The 17,442-nt window shown below is 41.9% G+C and overlaps 2 protein-coding genes across 3 annotated transcripts; both read left to right on the top strand.

Moving 5' to 3' along the window:
• Positions 1-72: 72 nt before the first annotated feature.
• Positions 73-3,210, top strand: MRPL51 (mitochondrial ribosomal protein L51). 2 transcript variants are annotated; one of them, XM_081321351.1, is made up of 3 exons: positions 73-276; positions 656-763; positions 2,690-3,210. In XM_081321351.1, the coding sequence occupies exons 1-3, from the start codon at positions 186-188 to the stop codon at positions 2,884-2,886; spliced, it is 396 nt and encodes a 131-aa protein (XP_081177477.1). In that variant the 5' UTR covers positions 73-185; the 3' UTR covers positions 2,887-3,210. The 2 variants fall into 2 exon arrangements, with proteins under 2 accessions (XP_081177477.1, XP_081177478.1); XM_081321352.1 differs by lacking the exon at positions 73-276 and adding an exon at positions 320-463.
• An 8,395-nt stretch (positions 3,211-11,605) lies between these two features.
• VAMP1 (vesicle associated membrane protein 1) lies at positions 11,606-17,194 on the top strand (the record flags this gene model as incomplete). The annotated part of the gene is given in 6 exon segments (XM_081318915.1): positions 11,606-11,622; positions 13,656-13,788; positions 14,239-14,397; positions 15,115-15,166; positions 16,906-16,946; positions 16,949-17,194. Coding segments are annotated over 6 exon segments (648 nt in total).
• Between the last annotated feature and the right edge of the window lie 248 nt (positions 17,195-17,442).

The following is a 17,442-nucleotide window of genomic DNA, read 5'->3' as shown; positions in this document are numbered from 1 at the left end:
ATTGACACATGTACTTTTTATGGTTTTTATCTCTACGGTTGCGACCTTTCCCCTTCCTCTTCGCCGCCCCACAGGGAATCGAAACACGCGGGGCGCGGTGTCTTCTGGGAAGCTTCTGAGGCGGCTGTCTTGCGGGGCTTGCGCTGCCCTCTCCAGCGGAAGGGTCGGCGTGAGGCTGAAGCTCGATGGAGGCGGTGCGGAGGCTGATGACAGCCCCGCCGCGGTTATGGACGGGCAGCCTTTTCGTCTCTACCGCTCGTCGGCTGTTTAGTACAGGTGGGTGGACAGGCCGGAAAAGAAGGACCCGGGGCTTGTCGTATGGGGAAGTGTCGACCTGAACCCTGCCTTGGCGTTTCAGCTGGCGCGATAAACTTCGCCCCCCTTTTAAATACCCCGGCCATTAATCAATTATAGCGCCTTCGCCTTCTTTTTCAGATGCAACGAGAAGGGGATGAGGTAGAAGGTGAGCTTTTGTGAGTGTGTGTGTGTATGGGATTTCCGGCCAGGATTTAAGTTTATAGTTTACCGTATATAAAGGTTGATCTGTATGTATGTTGCATAAAAGCTCCAAGTGTTGACTTGTCATAGTAAGATTTTCAAAAGCAATCTTTTACAGTGACATTGACTGTTTTATTCTTTTTTTTGTTTAAATCAGGAGTTCCTAACTCATTTCTGGTGAAAGAGCCTCCTCCTCCAAAAGTGGTTGACAGATGGAATGAGAAACGAGCACTCTTTGGTGTCTATGATAATATTGGAATTCTGGGTAAATATTAGTTTACAGTAGATTATCTCTACCAGCAACATGTCTTCCAATAACAACATGCGGTACTTTTTTTCAAAAAAAAAAAAAAGGTGCCAGAACTCAGAGGTGCTGTCACTGGGAGCCATGCCGGTGTCTTGCTTCGGCATCGCCGCCCGTCCTTTGCACCCCCGCCCCTGCGGCTCAGAGCCACATGCCGCAGGGATTCCCCTCCCCACAGCTGCCATGGGGATTCCCCTCCCTGCAGTTGCCACGCCGTGGCCCGTGCTGAGCCCCCACTCGGAGCTGCTCCGAACCCCGACCCAGAGCTGTGTTCCTCGGGGCAGTGGTCTCCGGCGCCAAACAGCCTCTTTCCAACCACATCCAGAAAAATTTGTACCAAACACTGGCATTCTCAAGGCCATGTTTGGTATTTCCCAGCAATCTGTTACTGGAAGGAAAAAGCAATCCATGCTGCGTTACTGATCCCAGAGAAGCATTTGCATGTATGCAGGTATTGTTAGGGTGCCATAGTTATGGATGAGAAATATTGGTTGCAAAGTTGGCATTTCTGAATGTAATACAGATATTTTGGACTTATTTTTGTTTCTTTGTATGTTTGATATTTTTAAAAGGCATATGCTACTGACTACACTTATGCACATATGTAACAGCTTTTGCTAGGATACATGACCACTGCTTGTCCAGAATGTGAAAAGTGAAAGATTGTGACTAAACAAAATTTTAATGAACAGATAATGCCACCAGAAATTATTTTAGCCTTTTTAATAAATAATGTTATTGATGTTAAGCTCACCATGGAAAACATCATATATTGTTATGTATATACTAGGTTAATTATTTAAAGACTAAAGTGCAATAACTAAATTCTAAATAATCTATTTTTCAAAACACACAATAGTCCAAACAGTAAAAGTAAAGTCCAAATTAAGAATATTTCATTCTTAAGAATTGTTTAATTTAAAGTGGTTTAGTTGTAATAGATGGTTATAGAATCAAAATAGTTTTCAAGAGTGTACAAAAGATACTATTTTTTTTCTAGCATCAGCTAAATTAGACATATTACATTGAGAAAAATATTTCTCATTTCTTTCCTGTTACCTTTATTGATTTCATAGCAGAGATGTTAACATAGGAAATAGATTATTTTGTTATCTAATTTTACCTTCCAAAAGACAGAAGCAGATGAAAAATGTGAGGTTCTTTCCTGTTGGCTTTTTTGAATTAGCTGTTTTAGATTCTAAAAGTTTAGTTCCTAAAGAAATAACCTTGTAAATAATTTTAATGTCCTCCTCTAAGTGCAGGGTAGGCAACCTTGGCTCCTTTTTGACTCAAGGACTTCAACTCCCAGAATTCCTGAGCCAGCATGGCTCAGCTTGGAAACCTCTCTCTTTCCCCTCAGCATGGCTGGCTCAGGATTTCTGGGAGTTGAAGTCCACGAATCATAAAAAAGAGCCAAGATTGCCTACTCCTAAAGCCAATAGAGGGAGCTTTTTTTTTTCTTTTCAAAAAAAAGGTGCCGGAACGCCGTTCTGAGCGTTCTATGAGAAAAAAAGCCCTGACAACATGTGTAGGAGAAATACATGGAGTCTACCATCCCTCAAGCTCCTGCAAACTTTTCTAGTGATTCTAGCAAATGTTTAATGGATCTTTCTTTTTTTCTCCTCTCCCCCCGCCATTTTGAAAGAAGGAAATTGTCATGGAAATTCCTAATCTGAGAAAAACTCATATGATTGTTTTTGATAAGAAAATTGAAGGGAAAGACAGTTTTTATTTGCTTAACATTCAGATGGCTACTTTATTTAGGAAGGGAATGCCTTTTGCAATTGAAGTTGATAGTAATATGTGAGAAAAAAATTACTGAATAAACTTTTTTGAACATCAAAGTAGTAGAATTCTAAAATATATCTATTGTATTTTTCTGCTTAGGGGATTTCAAAGCCCACCCCAAAAGCCTGATTGCGGGGCCTATATGGCTACGTGGATGGAGGGGGAATGAGCTGCAGAGATGCATTCGTAGAAAGAAAATGGTGGGTGACCGGATGTTTGTTGACGATTACCATAATCTGAATAAGAGGATTAAATTCTTGTACAAGCGATATAATCGCTATAGACTGTATCGCTAAGAGAAGTTCTCCATAGCAAAATTTATCCCCAAAATATTGTGCATTACTGGAAGATATTAGTAGCTCTAATGTGCAGAAACTGATGGTTGTGTGAACCATCCAAATATCCTTGTTATTGTGTTCCATCTTTTGAATTATTTTCTATTTCCAGTTGTTTTTCTTTCACTTCATTAATCGAAATGCTTCAGTGTTCTGATCTCTCATGCCTTAGAAATACCATTCAAGCAATTTTGATTTCATGTGCACTTCAGGATGGGATACGTTATATGGTTATTTGCCAACCTGGTCAAAGTATAATTACAAATAATAAATTTCGTCTTTTTATATTGCATTGCCTCCTCATTGTATCTAACCATTTATTTTTCCCCTACAGGTTTATGTAGGACTACAACCCATATTCTTAGTTGTTTTAGTATAGTATTTGTTTCTCATGAGGCTGATTTCCAGTTTTGTGCGTATTTCAGTGAAACTGAAATACAAATGGCCCTCAACATGATATAAGTAGATACCTTCTATATATTTTTCACATCTTTTCTGCTTTTTATTTAAAAAGATTTTCACTGCCTCAGTTATGGGATGCTAGTGTGCTGAAAATCAAAATGGCAGATGGTATGTAGGTCTTAAACTTGTTTGGATGCTTAGTTTTCCAAGGAGGGGAAAAAATAGAGACTCAAAATGAGTGAGAGATGGCAATGGAAAAATCTTCAAAGGAGCTAAATAGAATGATTAGGAGAAGCAGGAGTGGTCAAATGAGATCCATTTATCATCGGATTTGAAAAAATAAGAGTCAATGTGGGTATCTAACATTTCTGATAGACTTAAGACACTCAAATTCTTCTTTAAAACTTACCCAGTTTCCAAAAATTGGATTCCCTGGTTGGCCTTTACTCACTATAGTGACAACATACTAATAACTATATTTCCTATGGTCTTCAGTCCCTCCCAAAAATGTTTATAAAATACGTTACAAGTAAATGTGAGGTCTGTGACTTAAGATTACCCAATCCCACATCATGAACTTTCAGTGTAGTAGGAAAAATAATAGTTTTGGAGATAGCATAAAACAACTGATGTGTGTATAGTTAAACACAGAATAGAAATATTGAAGCGAATGTGCTAAAACCAGAGAGGCAACTTGTATTTTGTCAAAAACAGCACATGTCTGTGGTTCAACCACTAAGAAGGTCTTGTCCTTGACAAACTGTTTCAAATGAAAATGGAAAAAATTATATAGCTAGTCAAAAGAGTTTGTTTAAATAATCTGGTGCTTAGCTTTGGGAATGGCTAATGTTCTGTAATTAGGACTGTATTTTTTTTAAATGACTAAGTCTTTTCAGCACATACACCCAGAAGACTGGACAGCCTCAAAATAGCTATGCTGGAATTGCTCTATGACCAAGACTCAGAGGGGTATTTTGCCTGTGAAGAATCTCAGTGATTTCCACAGATTTAATATACCCTCAAACTGAAATTCTTCCCAAAAGAATACAGTTGACTGCGGTATGAAAAACAGTAGAAGCCTCAGAATTTCTAGTGGCAAAGTATTATTTCTCATTATTTTCATGTGGTATATTCACACTACTTTTGGTTGTCTTGTCTGTAGGAATGCATCTGAAACTGATGGGCCTACCCTTTATTAGTTGAGTTAGTATATACCATGATTTGTTTTATAGCTTAACATAGCATGTTGTGTTTATAATATATTCAGATATAAAACATCTTAAATAAATATTACATGTTTTCTAAAACAAAGATTTCCAAAAAGAAATGTTTTATTCAGAATGTAGATCTGCTTTGATTTGCTTAAGCATAATTGCTCAATACAACTTAAATTCTTAAGGTATTTAAAACTGGAGTATGGTATTAGTCAGGTTTCTGTAATTTATTTTATTTCATTATAATAAGACTGTGAAGATGAACATATAATCTACCAATAATATTTGTGAAATATTTGATTTATGGAATTTCAGTGTTTGGGATCAAATAACAAATAAGTGGTCTTTAATCTCAAAATAGGTTTACAAGACCCTCTTGGTAGAAAAGTAGGGTTTCCCCCTTGTATTCACCAAATAAAGGAGGTGGTATCTGAAATTTTTGTTGAAAGGTTAGATGTATGAATTATGTTAAAATATGACTTCTCTAAGGATTCCAGTCCCAAAATAAAAATGGTTTTAAAAGTAATAAAAATAGCCTTTGGAATTGAGCTCTGTTTTCAGTCAGTTGCAATTTTTGAACTGCTTCCAAAGAATCTAAATAATAAATTCAAATATATGTTGGTTTCCATCCTGCTCCGGGTGTTTTTACTTCACCATCACTTTTGGCAACACACTGGTTATATATTTGTATAATGTGACTTGTGGCCCCAGAAAATTGGTTCAACAAGTTCAGTTAATCCTGAATAGGTTTATATAACTATTAGAAAGTGAGGGAACTTACTGCTCCTCTGGAACCTTAATTTGAAAGAGAATAGATCAGATGCCTTATAAAGCATCTGTATCTTAGCAATTTAGCTGATATTTTGCGGAATCTGCTGCTACTCTGTTTTGCTCTCAGCACCATGGAGCTATCAATTATGGCTAAAAGGATTAGTAACATAAGATAAGCATTTCCAAAAATACATACTTCATAATTTTTTTTAGTTTGCTACTGAAATTGTGTCTGATTTTGTGAACTTTTTTGCCATTGTCAAAACATGGCAAAAAGTGAATCATTGCAGTTGTTAAGTGAGTTGCAATATTAAGGGAATCCTGCTTCTCCCACTGACTTAGTCAGAAGTCAGGTGGGAAGGTCTCAAACAGAGATCCTGTGACCCCGGAACACTGCAACCACTGTAAATACATGCTAGTTGCCAAATGCCCAAATTGTCAAGTTTCCGACTATGGGCTTTTCAAGTGACTCTGAGGCATTGTTTACCTTAAAAGTCCTTTATTCAGCCTAATATACCGGCAAATGCTTGCTCGAAAGAAGCTGGAATCTGAAATCTCTGTCCCTTGCACAATATATTAAAACACAATTCTCCACCTTTCTAATTTTGTCATTAATCATATTCTATTAATTTAAAGAATCAGTTTTTCTTCGTTAGAAAACCCGCCAAGCTCTTATCTTCTTTTATTTCAGATGGCCTTGAGGAACAATCCTCCTCTTCCCCCCTCCCAATCTCTTAAAGCAATACAAAAGTTTAACCTGAAATGGCTGCTACTTCATCTCTTGTCAAGCAATTTAGCAGCGTTGACACAAATTTTGATCATGTGACTGGGGGATGCTGCAACGGTCATAAGTGCAATGATTGGTTATAGCTCACTCTTCAGTGCCATTGTAACTTTGAACGGTTGCTAAACGAGGTTGTAAGTCAAAGACTACCTGTACTTGGATGTGTACTTACATGATTTCAAAGAAACTATATTGCAGCTGAACATGTGTGTTCTAACAAAATATAGTTGTAGTAAAGGTAAAGGTACAGGTTCCCCCGCACGTGCGTGCTAGTCGTTTCCGACTCTAGGGGCCGGTGCTCATCTCCATTTCAAAGCCGAAGAGCTAGCGCTTGTCCGAGGACGTCTCCATGGTCATGTGGTCGGCATGACTAGATGTCAAAGGCACACGGAACACTTGTTACCTTCCCACCGGAGTGGTCCCTATTTTTCTACTTGCATTTTTACGTGCTTTCGAACTGCTAGGTTGGCAGAAGCTGGGACAAGTAACAGGCGCTCATATACGCGGCACTCGTAGCACAGCTAAAAAAAAGGTAGATTGGGGCACAAGTACTGCAAACCTATTTAACTAAGCCAATAAATCAAAAACAAAAATAGTTGGTAAGTGCTGTGTAGTGACTGAATTAACTCAAGAAGTCAACCTAAAAAGTCTAGGATTTTTAACTTTGGCTATAAAAAGAAGGTTCTTAGTAACCAATCAATGAGTTGAAGTTTTAAGTGTATTAGGTGGCATTTATTTAATATTTTATTTGTTAAACTGCTTTATCTAATGCCAAGTTTAGATGATATTAGTTGCTTTGGGACTCTTGGCTGTAAATAAAATTTGATATTTTAAGAGAACCAGTTTGGTGTAGCAGTTAAGGCATCAGGCCACAAACCAAGAGTCTAGACCAGGGCTTTTCAACCAGTGGTACAGGTACCACCTGTGGTACATTGGCACCTGGCAGGTGGTACGCGACCATGCTAGAAAAGTGGTAGCGGGGGAGGGGAATGAGCTGAACTGGTCATAGCACTGCACAAGCCTGAGCGAGAGATGGCTGGAGCTGCAGGGCTGTCAGGGCTCAGCGGAAGCACCAGGATCAGCACCAGGCTCCAGCTGGAGCTCGCCGCTGATCCTGGCACTTCTGAGCCCAGAAGAAGCGCCAGTCAGCTGGAATGTTGCAGCATCTCCAGGGTCTTGTGATTTACATTCAGATGTCTGGCACCTGATTCATATTTATGATGGTACCACGCTGTCCCAGGGTCATGTGAAGTGACCAAAACCTGCTGCAACCACCCAGCAGATGTGGGAAATACAGGTGAAACTCGAAAAATTAGAATATCGTGCAAAAGTTCGTTTATTTCAGTAATGCAACTTAAAAGGGGAAACTAATATACGAGATAGATTCATTACATGCAAAGCAAGATAGTTCAAGCCATGATTTGTCATAATTGTGATGATTATGGCTTACAGCTCATGAAACCCCAAATCCACAATCTCAGAAAATTAGAATATTACATGCAATCAATAAAACAAGAAGTGTACAAAGAACAATATCGGACCTCTGAAAAGTATAAGCATGAATATGTACTCAGTACTTGGTTTGGGCCCCTTTTGCAGCAATTACTGCCTCAATGCGGCGTGGCATGGAAGCTATCAGCCTGTGGCACTGCTGAGGTGTTATGGAAGACCAGGATGCTTCTATAGCTGCCTTCAGCTCTTCTGCATTGTTCGGTCTCATGTCTCTCATCTTTCTCTTGGCAATGCCCCATAGATTCTCTATGGGGTTCAGGTCAGGCGAGTTTGCTGGCCAATCAAGCACAGTAATCCCATGGCCATTGAACCAGGTTTTGGTGCTTTTGGCAGTGTGGGCAGGTGCCAGGTCCTGCTGGAAAATGAAGTCAGCATCCCCATAAAGCTCGTCTGTGTAAGGAAGCATGAAGTGCTCCAAAATCTCCTGGTAGACGGCTGCGTTGACCCTGGACTTAATGAAGCACAGTGGACCAACACCAGCAGATGACATGGCTCCCCAAATCAACACAGACTGTGGAAACTTCACACTGGACTTCAAGCATCTTGCAGTGTGCCTCTCCATTCTTCCTCCAGACTCTGGGTCCTTGATTTCCAAATGAGATGCAAAAGTTGCTCTCATCAGAAAAGAGGACTTTGGACCACTGAGCAACAGACCAGGTCTGTTTTTCTTTAGCCCAGGTAAGACGCTTCTGACGTTGTTTGTTGTTCAGGAGCGGCTTGACAAGAGGAATACGACATCTGAAGCCCATGTCCAGGATCCGTCTGTGTGTGGTGGCTCTTGATGCACTGACTCCAGCCTCAGTCCATTCCTTGTGAAAGTCCCCAACACTTTTGAATGGCCTTTTCCTGACAATCCTCTCCAGGCTGCGGTCATCCCTGCTGCTTGTGCACCTTTTTCTTCCACACTTTTCCCTTCCACATAACTTTCTATTAATGTGCTTTGATACAGCACTTTGGGAACATCCAACTTCTTTTGCAATTACCTTTTGAGGCTTTCCCTCCTTATGGAGGGTGTCAGTGATGGCTTTCTGCACAACTGTCAGGTCAGCACTCTTCCCCATGATAGTGATTCCTACTGAACCAGACTGAGAGACCATTTAAAGGCTCAGGAACCCTTTGCAGGTGTTATGGCTTAATTAGCTGATTAAAATGGGACACTTTGAGCCTAGAATATTGCACCTTTTCACAATATTCTAATTTTCTGAGATTGTGGATTTGGGGTTTTCATGAGCTGTACGCCATAATCATCACAATTATGACAAATCACGGCTTGAACTATCTTGCTTTGCATGTAATGAGTCTATCTCATATATTAGTTTCCCCTTTTAAGTTGCATTATTGAAATAAATGAACTTTTGCATGATACTCTAATTTTTCGAGTTTCACCTGTAAAAACCAAACACCACCCCACCCCACTCCTGCTCCCAATCCTCAACAGAAATGCTCACAACAGTGAAAACCTCAGACAGGAGGAAGAGCGCCACCGGCCAGGTAGGCAGGTGTCTTGCTTGGCTGTGGCTTGGGCACCTTGTCCAGTGCCATTGTCACTTTGAACAGTCACTAAGCAAACTGTTGTAAGTCGAGGACTACCTGTACTTCATCACTTTCCTTTTTTTTGGTCATCAGGTTTTTGACACCTGCTAGGCGACTGGTGGTACTCGTATGTTGCCATATCCTAAAAGTGGTACAATGGGTGAAAAAGTTCACAAGGCCTGGTCTAGACCAGGGGTAGGCAACCTTGGCTCTTTTATGACTCGTGGACTTTAACTCTATGCTGGCTCAGGAATTCTGGGAGTTGAAGTCCACGAGTCATAAAAGAGCCAAGGTTGCCTACCCCTGGTCTAGACACAAAACTAGCTGAGTGACCCTAGGCCAGTCACTCTCTCTCAACCCTAGGAAGGAGACAATGGCAATATATTTCCAAAGAACTTGGCAAGAAAATTGGACAGATTTGTCCAGGAGTAAAAAAACTACAACCTGATTTAAAGGTGCACCTGCATGAACACATCTTATTTTAAAAACATTTCAAGGATGAACCACCCCCTATCTTCTCACCTGCCAATTCTGGAAGTGGCAACTCCAGTGGTTAGGTCTGTTGGTTTTAAGTATGGTATGAAACAACTGTACCTCTGTGGTCTCTGAGAAAAAGGCAAGACATAAATGCAGACAGAATTAAGGAAAGTCAGTAGAGCTCTGGTTGGAAGAATATAGCTGCAGCGTTGTCATTCCAATTGCCAATAAAAACGAACAGAAGCCGATTTGGATTTTGCAACCGAAAATTCCCCGTACAATCTTTATATAGCAAATTTCAATCTCTTCAAATTATGCTCGATCTCTTCATTCTCACAAATGTATTTCTCATAGGCAAACATGTTCCTGTTTAAAAATTCCCTCCTGGCATAGAACTGGGGGGTTCACCAGTAAGCAAAAGAGAAGCTCAGGATTTCTGTATGATTTTTTTTCCCTCCTAAGGAATATATTGCTGCTGTCCCAGTCATAGCTTCTGTTCAGTTGGCCTTTCTTTCTTCCCACCCACAGAAGACGATCTAAAAGAAACAAAAGTTAAAACAAAAGTTTGGAACCGCGCACAATCATTTGTTGTTGTTAGCTGCGAAGTCGTGTCCGACACATCGCGACCCTATGGACAATGTTCCTCCAGGCCTTCCTGTCCTCTACCATCTTCTGGAGTCCATTTAAGCTCACGACTACTGCTTCAGTGACTCCATCCAGCCACCTCATTCTCTTCTCTTGCCCTCAATCTTTCCCAGCATTAGGCTCTTCTCCAGTGAGTCCTTCCTTCTCATTAGGTGGCCAAAGTATTTGAGTTTCAGCTTCAGGATCTGGCCTTCTAAAGAGCAGTCAGGGTTGATCTCCTCTAGGACTGACCGGTTTGATCGCCTTGCAGTCCAAGGGACTCGCAGGAGTCTTCTCCAGCACCAGAGTTCAGCGCACAATCATACACAGCAGCAAACTGCTGACGGAAGTTACTGGGATTCTCGCACGCGTGGTGTTCCGAATTGCAGTCCCAGGATCCCGGAGAGGTTTGGAAGGAGAGGACTGTGCAGATTCGGCCCACGTCGATTCCCTATCGAGCTGCAGCCTCCGCTGAGGACTTCGTGCTTAAGAAGAGCAAGGCAAGAAACGCTGATTGGCTCGCGGAGTTTTGCCGGCAACCATCGGGGGGCGTGTGTGATCGGAACGCGCTCTTCAATTGGCTCGCTGCGTGACGAGGCGGGGCCGAAAGGGCCGCCCCTCCCCTCGCATAAAACCCGGGAGCGGGGGCGAGGTTCCTGCTGCAGTAATTTTCGAGAGCCTTTGGTGGGGGACCCTCTCGCGTGGTCGTTCCCGCCGGCCGGCCAGCCATCGACCCTTGCGCTGCTTCGTGCATTTCCTCCTGAAAGGAAGATAAAGGGCTCCTAGAGCCGAGGCCGGCCATGTGAGTAACAACGGGACGGAGGCTCTCGTCGTGGCTTTGCCTTCCCGTAATGCGCGGCCGGTTTTCCTGCACGCTTGCGGCGCTCGCCGAGTTGCGCATTGCAGCATCGCCTCCCCCCCCCCACCCCCCAACCCCGCTTTCTCTTTTTCGGTTGTCCGGTGCCGAAGTGAGATGGAGCAGGGACGACGGATGCCTCATCCCATCTGATGGCTCCGCGGTTTTCGTTGTTTGCAAGCGCCTGCTTCGCCATCTCCGATCTTTCTCCCGTCCCCTGGTTGCGATGCCTGCCCCGGCCCTTGAATAGTTTCAGACGAGAGCTATCCGGTGGCCGAAAGGTTCCAGCGGTGTCTTGAATGGCAATATAGGTGGCCGTGGAGAAGGAGGGGGCATTTTCACGGAACTCTAGAAGGCACCTTCGAAAATGCCATTTTTTTGCTTTGAGTACAAGCCGGGACGAAAAAGTTTACGTATATTAATTAGCACAGGCGACTGACTCGTGTATAAAGAGATAAAAACGCAGCGAGAGTTTTGTATGATCAAGGTGGCAAACTCTACTTGATAATGGGTTTCTGTGGGAGGTATTTTTTATTTATTTTATTTTAATTCCATTTATATCCCGCCCTTCTCCGAAGACTCAGGGTGGCTTACAAGCTTAGCAGTAGCCTTCATTCTATGTATATGCCTGCTTATTAGGGTTTTCACACACACACCCAAGCCGCATTATTACAAAGTCAGCTTAATTGCCCCCAACAATCTGGGTCCTCATTTTACCTACCTAGGAATATGTGTGAATATGCATGTGTGAACCTGGGTAATAAGGTAGCTGGTTTATTTCAGAGGTATTCAAGTTGGCCGTCTAATAATAACTGCTGAAAAAGCAGTTTGATGATGATGGAGAATTCATCACCGAAAAGAGAAGCAAATCCTGGTGTATGCGCAAGGCGCTCGTGTTCAAATGACTGCAGATATTTCTTTGCTTGGACAGTATAACAGAAAAGTCTTAAGTTTTGTTCTCTTTCTTGGGGACTCCTGCCTTTTCCATCATTGCATTTCTTTAGTCTCCTCATCCTTCATCTGTGGGATAATGGCAAGATTGCTTACGGAAACCTTGCCTTTTTTGGCCAACCTGGTCATTAGTCTGTAACCTTCATGAGTTTGCACCACTGCCCCCATTACTGAGTTGGAAAATGCCTCCTTGTTTCTCTGAACTGATTTATTTGATGGTTTCTTTGACCTATTCCTGCTGCTGCAGTAAAGCCAAAATATCTAGCAATGTTACTTTTGTGTAAATGTTTCTGTCTCGTGACTCGGCAGTTCTTTTATGCTTGCAGGCTTCCTCTTCATTTATCTTCTCAGGTTTTAATTGTATCTGTTAACATTACTCAAGTAGTACATTTTATGAATTCATTACACTTCATAATCAATGTCTTGATTCAAATAATAGTGTCGTATAGAAGATCTGGGAGTTAAATAATCCTTTTTTTCCTACGTCTTTCTAAAAAAATTGTTACCGAAGTAAGGGAAGAGTTGAGTGACTTCCTGAAACATGGCTGTGTCATCTTACTTGCCTTCTCCTGGTGAGAAGACACTGCCATGACCTGAATTTAGCAGCTAAAATGAGATGTCACAACCGTGCTATTGAGCCTTCACTTGCTATGCACTGGATTTCCATTAAATTTGGCCTACAATATTTGTTGTGAACTGTATTTCAATTCTTCGTATCCTCAAGAGCTCAGATGAGTCAGAGCAGAGCTCCAGCACATCTCCTAACAGTACTTTTGAATTGTAATACCCAAACTGCTTTAGTAGTGAGATGGGTGGCATATAAATTAAATAAACAGTTGCTCTTGGGAGAAAGGGAGAGACTGCATCTGAAATATAGTGACTTCCTTTGATTTAAAAGGTACCAAATCCATTCTCTTTTACATTCTCTAGTATTTTTCACTACTAGAAAGCCACTGCTTCTAAAGCTTCTGGATTAACAACTAATAAACAGTACAACAATGTAAGATAGTTCTGTTATTATACAAGAACATATTTTATGTTAGACCTAAGTCCTCCAGCTTCCCTTTAAGATGCTTTTACTTTAAAGATGAACAGTTCAAGAATCTGAGTGGCCCAGTTCTTCAGAAAATTGGAATATATTTCTCTCATTTCCATTTTTTAAAAAAACCATTTATAACCCGCCCTTCTCCGAAGACCTAGGGCGGCTTACAATCTAAGAAGCACAAATCAATGTGCTTAGCAATAGCCTTCATTCTATGTATATGCCTGCTTATTAGGGCTTCCCCCCCCCAGTGGCATTTTTACAAAGTCAGCTTATTGCCCCCAACAATCTGGGTCCTCATTTTACCTACCTCGGAAGGATGGAAGGCTGAGTCAACCTTGAGCCTGGTGGGACTCGAACCTGCACTAATTGCAGGCAGCTGGTGTTACTTAAGGAGGCATTAGCCCACTGCTCCACCAAGGCTTTTATAGTGCTTGGGTTTCATACATGTTGATAATAAGTCTGCAGCTAAATTACGGTTGTATATATTAAATATGCTGATTTCTGGCTGAGTATAGGACATAGACATCTGCATCACCCCTCATACTTGACCTGTATCCACAGGTCTGATCCAGCACAGCAAGCTGCTCCAGGGACAGGACAGGAAGGAGGTGAAAATGCTGGGGGGGGCCCTGGTGCATCTCCAAATTTGACCAGTAATTGGCGCCTGCAGCAGACTCAAGCACAGGTGGAAGAAGTAAGTGACTAAAATGGTTCTTTGTGGTCCTTTGCTGTCGCTGAAAGACTGGCCAAGCCAGGGGGTGGAGTCAAGTGGGGAATTAGTCTGGAATCTATGTGTAGGCACAAGAGAGCTAGGTCTGACTTCACTTGAATGCCGTTGAACTTTAGCTAGGTGTAAACTTGCACTCTGAGAAGATTCTTGTGTTATAGGCATCAGTAATAAAATAGTGTTCCGTGCGCCTTTGGCGTCTAGTCATGCCGGCCACATGACCACGGAGACATCCTGAGACAAGCGCTGGCTCTTCGGCTTTGAAACGGAGATGAGCACCGGCCCCTAGAGTTGGAAATGACTAGCACGCACGTGTGGGGGAATCTTTACCTTTAATAAAATACCTATTTGAATTATTCACAATCTGATTGTTCTGCTTTCTCTCTTGCTAGGAAGCTAATTACTCTTTCTCTTCAGGTGGTGGATATTATGCGTGTGAATGTGGATAAAGTTTTAGAGCGAGATCAGAAACTCTCAGAATTAGACGAACGAGCAGATGCTCTCCAAGCTGGTGCCCAAGTATTTGAAAGTAGTGCAGCAGCGCTCAAGAGGAAATACTGGTGGAAGAATTGTAAGGTGAGTCAGAAGTGGGCAGCTTATTGAATGTATAGCTGTTGAGGCAATCCTACTTTTTAAAAATATGTTTATGGCAAGGAAATGTTACGTAAGATTAAAAATAGGAAACGAGGACATTTAGAAAAAATATAAAGGAATAAAAGAACAGGGAAAGATAACACGAAGAAAAAAGTATCTAAAGAAGCAACTTCTGATCTTCTTTTCAGCACTTACATAGTAATTACCATTTCTACCATCACCCAAATTACATATCATGGTTCCCTTCTTCCCATAAGCAAACCTTTTTAATAAATCCCTATATCCCCCATTCATTGTTATCCAGTTCAGCCAAAAAATTTTCAGGGTTTCCAGTCTTTTATAAAATTGTTCCTGAGGCAATCATACAAACAAACCAAACAAATAAAACCCACAGTGCATTTTCTGAACAGGGGACAGAGATCCACAGATCAGAAATAGCGCCAACATTTTCCATGCTTAAAGTTCTAGGTGCAGTTTGAAATATTTCCAAGAAAATGCTGGCATCTCTGTAAGTAAAGTCTAGCTGGGAATCTGGAAATTAGTGCCAGACAAAATAATGGGGTAGTTGGATCAATGAACATGAATATAGACTTGGAATAAACAGTTTCAAATGGTCCATTGTCCCATCTTTGTGGGACTTTGCCAAAGGAGATGTTTTGTGGGGCTTCTCTTTGGGTTCATTGCAATTCTTCTCTTTAGATGATGATCATGCTGGGAGTGATCTGTGCCATTGTGGTCATTGCAATTGCACGTAAGTACTAAGGGGAATCAGAGTAGCTGAATTTGTGAGTCACAAACATTGGCTAAACAACAATGTTTGCTTGCCCCTGGCATCGGAAATGGTACTGCTTTTGTCTCTCAGCACTGTTGAAGGCTAACAGTTCTGTCTTTCGAGATGATGAGATTTATCACTTGCTGCATGAGAGGCAGGCAGAGAGGGTGGGCGGGCGGTTTCCTTCTCCTGATGCTCAACCACGTTTGTTAAATGTGGGGTGCTCGGTGTAACATGCCCTCTTGTTTTCTCCTTTCTCTTCCTTCTGTTGCTTCTGTTCCTAGTTTACTTTTTTACCTGAGAATGTGTCCCTTCCCCCTTTCCCCACCCAGTCTTCAGCCGCCTTACCCCATTTCCCTTTCCAGATCCAATTCTTTCTCTTTCCTTTCTGGCTTTGTCATCAATTTTCTGTTAGTTTTGTTTGCTTCCATTCAAGAGTGTAATGCACTGTTACCAAATTTGAGTTGACCTCCTTCACAGCTGCTGCAGCCTCTGAGTGGACCAGCTCATTTTTGGAGGGTGGCACTGGGCCTAAGGGGAGGAATTGTGGAGGATTGAAGGAGTCTGTTGATTACACCTGGAGTTTTACTCGCAGTCCTTTGAGTCTTCTGAGATGTCTTCTCCTGTGAGTTTATAGGAAAGCATTTCCTTTGGGCACAAACAGTACTAATGAAAACTTCACCAGAAGAGAGAGAAGAAAAGCTGGGTCTCATTATTATTAGTGATACTGATGAGATGATTCTGGTGTTGTGCCATGCAACCAGAATTGATCGAGTTTTCCCTCTAATATAAACTCCTGTTGATGCTCTGGTGACCAAAACTCTGATCTTATGATGGCTGTCAGTCATTACTGTTTCATCTCTTGGATTTGGTAGAATTAACCTTGGCTCCAAGAACAAGTACACCTTTATTCCCAGTACTGCCAGAATTAGAGGTGAGATGAATAACATGGCATATGGGATTAGTAGTGTACTGCCTGAAGTCCTGTCTCTCTTGCTTTCAAAGGCTGGGTGGCTTATTTGACTGACTTAACAAATAAGGGAGGGTTCCACTGAATTGGAAAGTCCCAAACTGTTTGCCCCTTGATGAATAGTAAATGTAGGAGCTATGTCCTGGAAACCTCTGCAGTATATTTAGAAGTGTTTCCTTTTAAAAGCAGTGTGCTATAAAACGAGGACCCTTTCTGGTTTCATGACTTGGAAACAGCAGCGCAGAATGCCAAGGATCCTGGAATAATGCCTGAATATTTGTTTTGATGTGCTGTTTCTCACCACATTTACTTTCAGTTGCTTCCTTGGTGATAGCTGTCAGAATATACAGTGACACGTGTAGGTGAACACATGCTCATTTATCCCTTGTGTAGGTGTAGGACTCCAGGGTAGAAGGAGTTCAGAGAGTGATGAACATGAGATTAAACGTGCTGAAGAATGATAGCTTTCCTGATTCCAATATAAGGACTGATAAAACTATGAGGCTTAGCTTGGTAAGAGGCATTATAGTGTCAGTAGTTGACCAGAGAATATTGTTGAAGGGGCTCAGAAGCTGTAATGCTCTGACAGGACATCAGCTGGTGGCCACTGGGCTTAATTTACTTTAACCTCAGACCAATTTTATCTGGCTCCTAAACATTTGTTCTGGCTGTGCTAGGAGTAACCCTACTCTCACCATAGCATGCTGCAGAGATACTGATTTTTTGCATGTTCACTGCCATGTACCAGCATTTCATTTGCAGAGTCCATCTGTTTGCGAATCCCCATCTTGTTTCCCCTTTGGGGGAATGATGGGGGAGAACAGGAATGGAGTTCCCAGCTTCTTTGGACAATTCTCTTCTTATTTCGGTGGGATTGTGATGGAAGTGCAACACCTGAAGAGGAGCCGGGGCGCAAGTTGCGATGCTGCTGTCAGTATGAGAGGAAGCACAGTAAGGTGTACAGCCCCTTCTTGATTTCTTCTGGACAAGATCTTGGCTTAATCTGCTGCTGTATTGTTTTGAGAGAAGGCCAGTAGGCTGCTTTCTTCTGCTTTTCTTATCTGTTTTCATAGGTGTTGTATGTTACGCCTCTTCCCTTTCTATCTCCCCACTTCTTCATCTTTATGCATGGGCAAAAAGTACACCCATTTCCCTAGGCCCTCTTTGCCTAAACCAAGGGACTACTTTCTCTATGCACAGGACTTTAGCCGCTTTCTCACACATGTGTGGTTTGTTCTTGTGAGGAATGCAGCCGTAATGTTCTTCTGGCATATGTAACTACCAG

This window comes from Vipera berus (assembly GCF_964194415.1).
Source record: "Vipera berus genome assembly, chromosome: 2".
NCBI lineage: Eukaryota > Metazoa > Chordata > Lepidosauria > Squamata > Viperidae > Vipera > Vipera berus.
This window is presented reverse-complemented; position numbering and strand designations above follow the sequence as displayed.

Bases quoted from the DNA above. Each gene is read 5' to 3' on its own strand.
- MRPL51 (XM_081321351.1), top strand. From the start codon at position 186: ATGGAGGCGGTGCGGAGGCTGATGACAGCCCCGCCGCGGTTATGGACG. The intron at 277-655 runs GTGGGTGGACAG...TGTTTAAATCAG, and splicing joins TCGTCGGCTGTTTAGTACAG to GAGTTCCTAACTCATTTCTG. The intron at 764-2,689 runs GTAAATATTAGT...TTTTCTGCTTAG, and splicing joins TGATAATATTGGAATTCTGG to GGGATTTCAAAGCCCACCCC.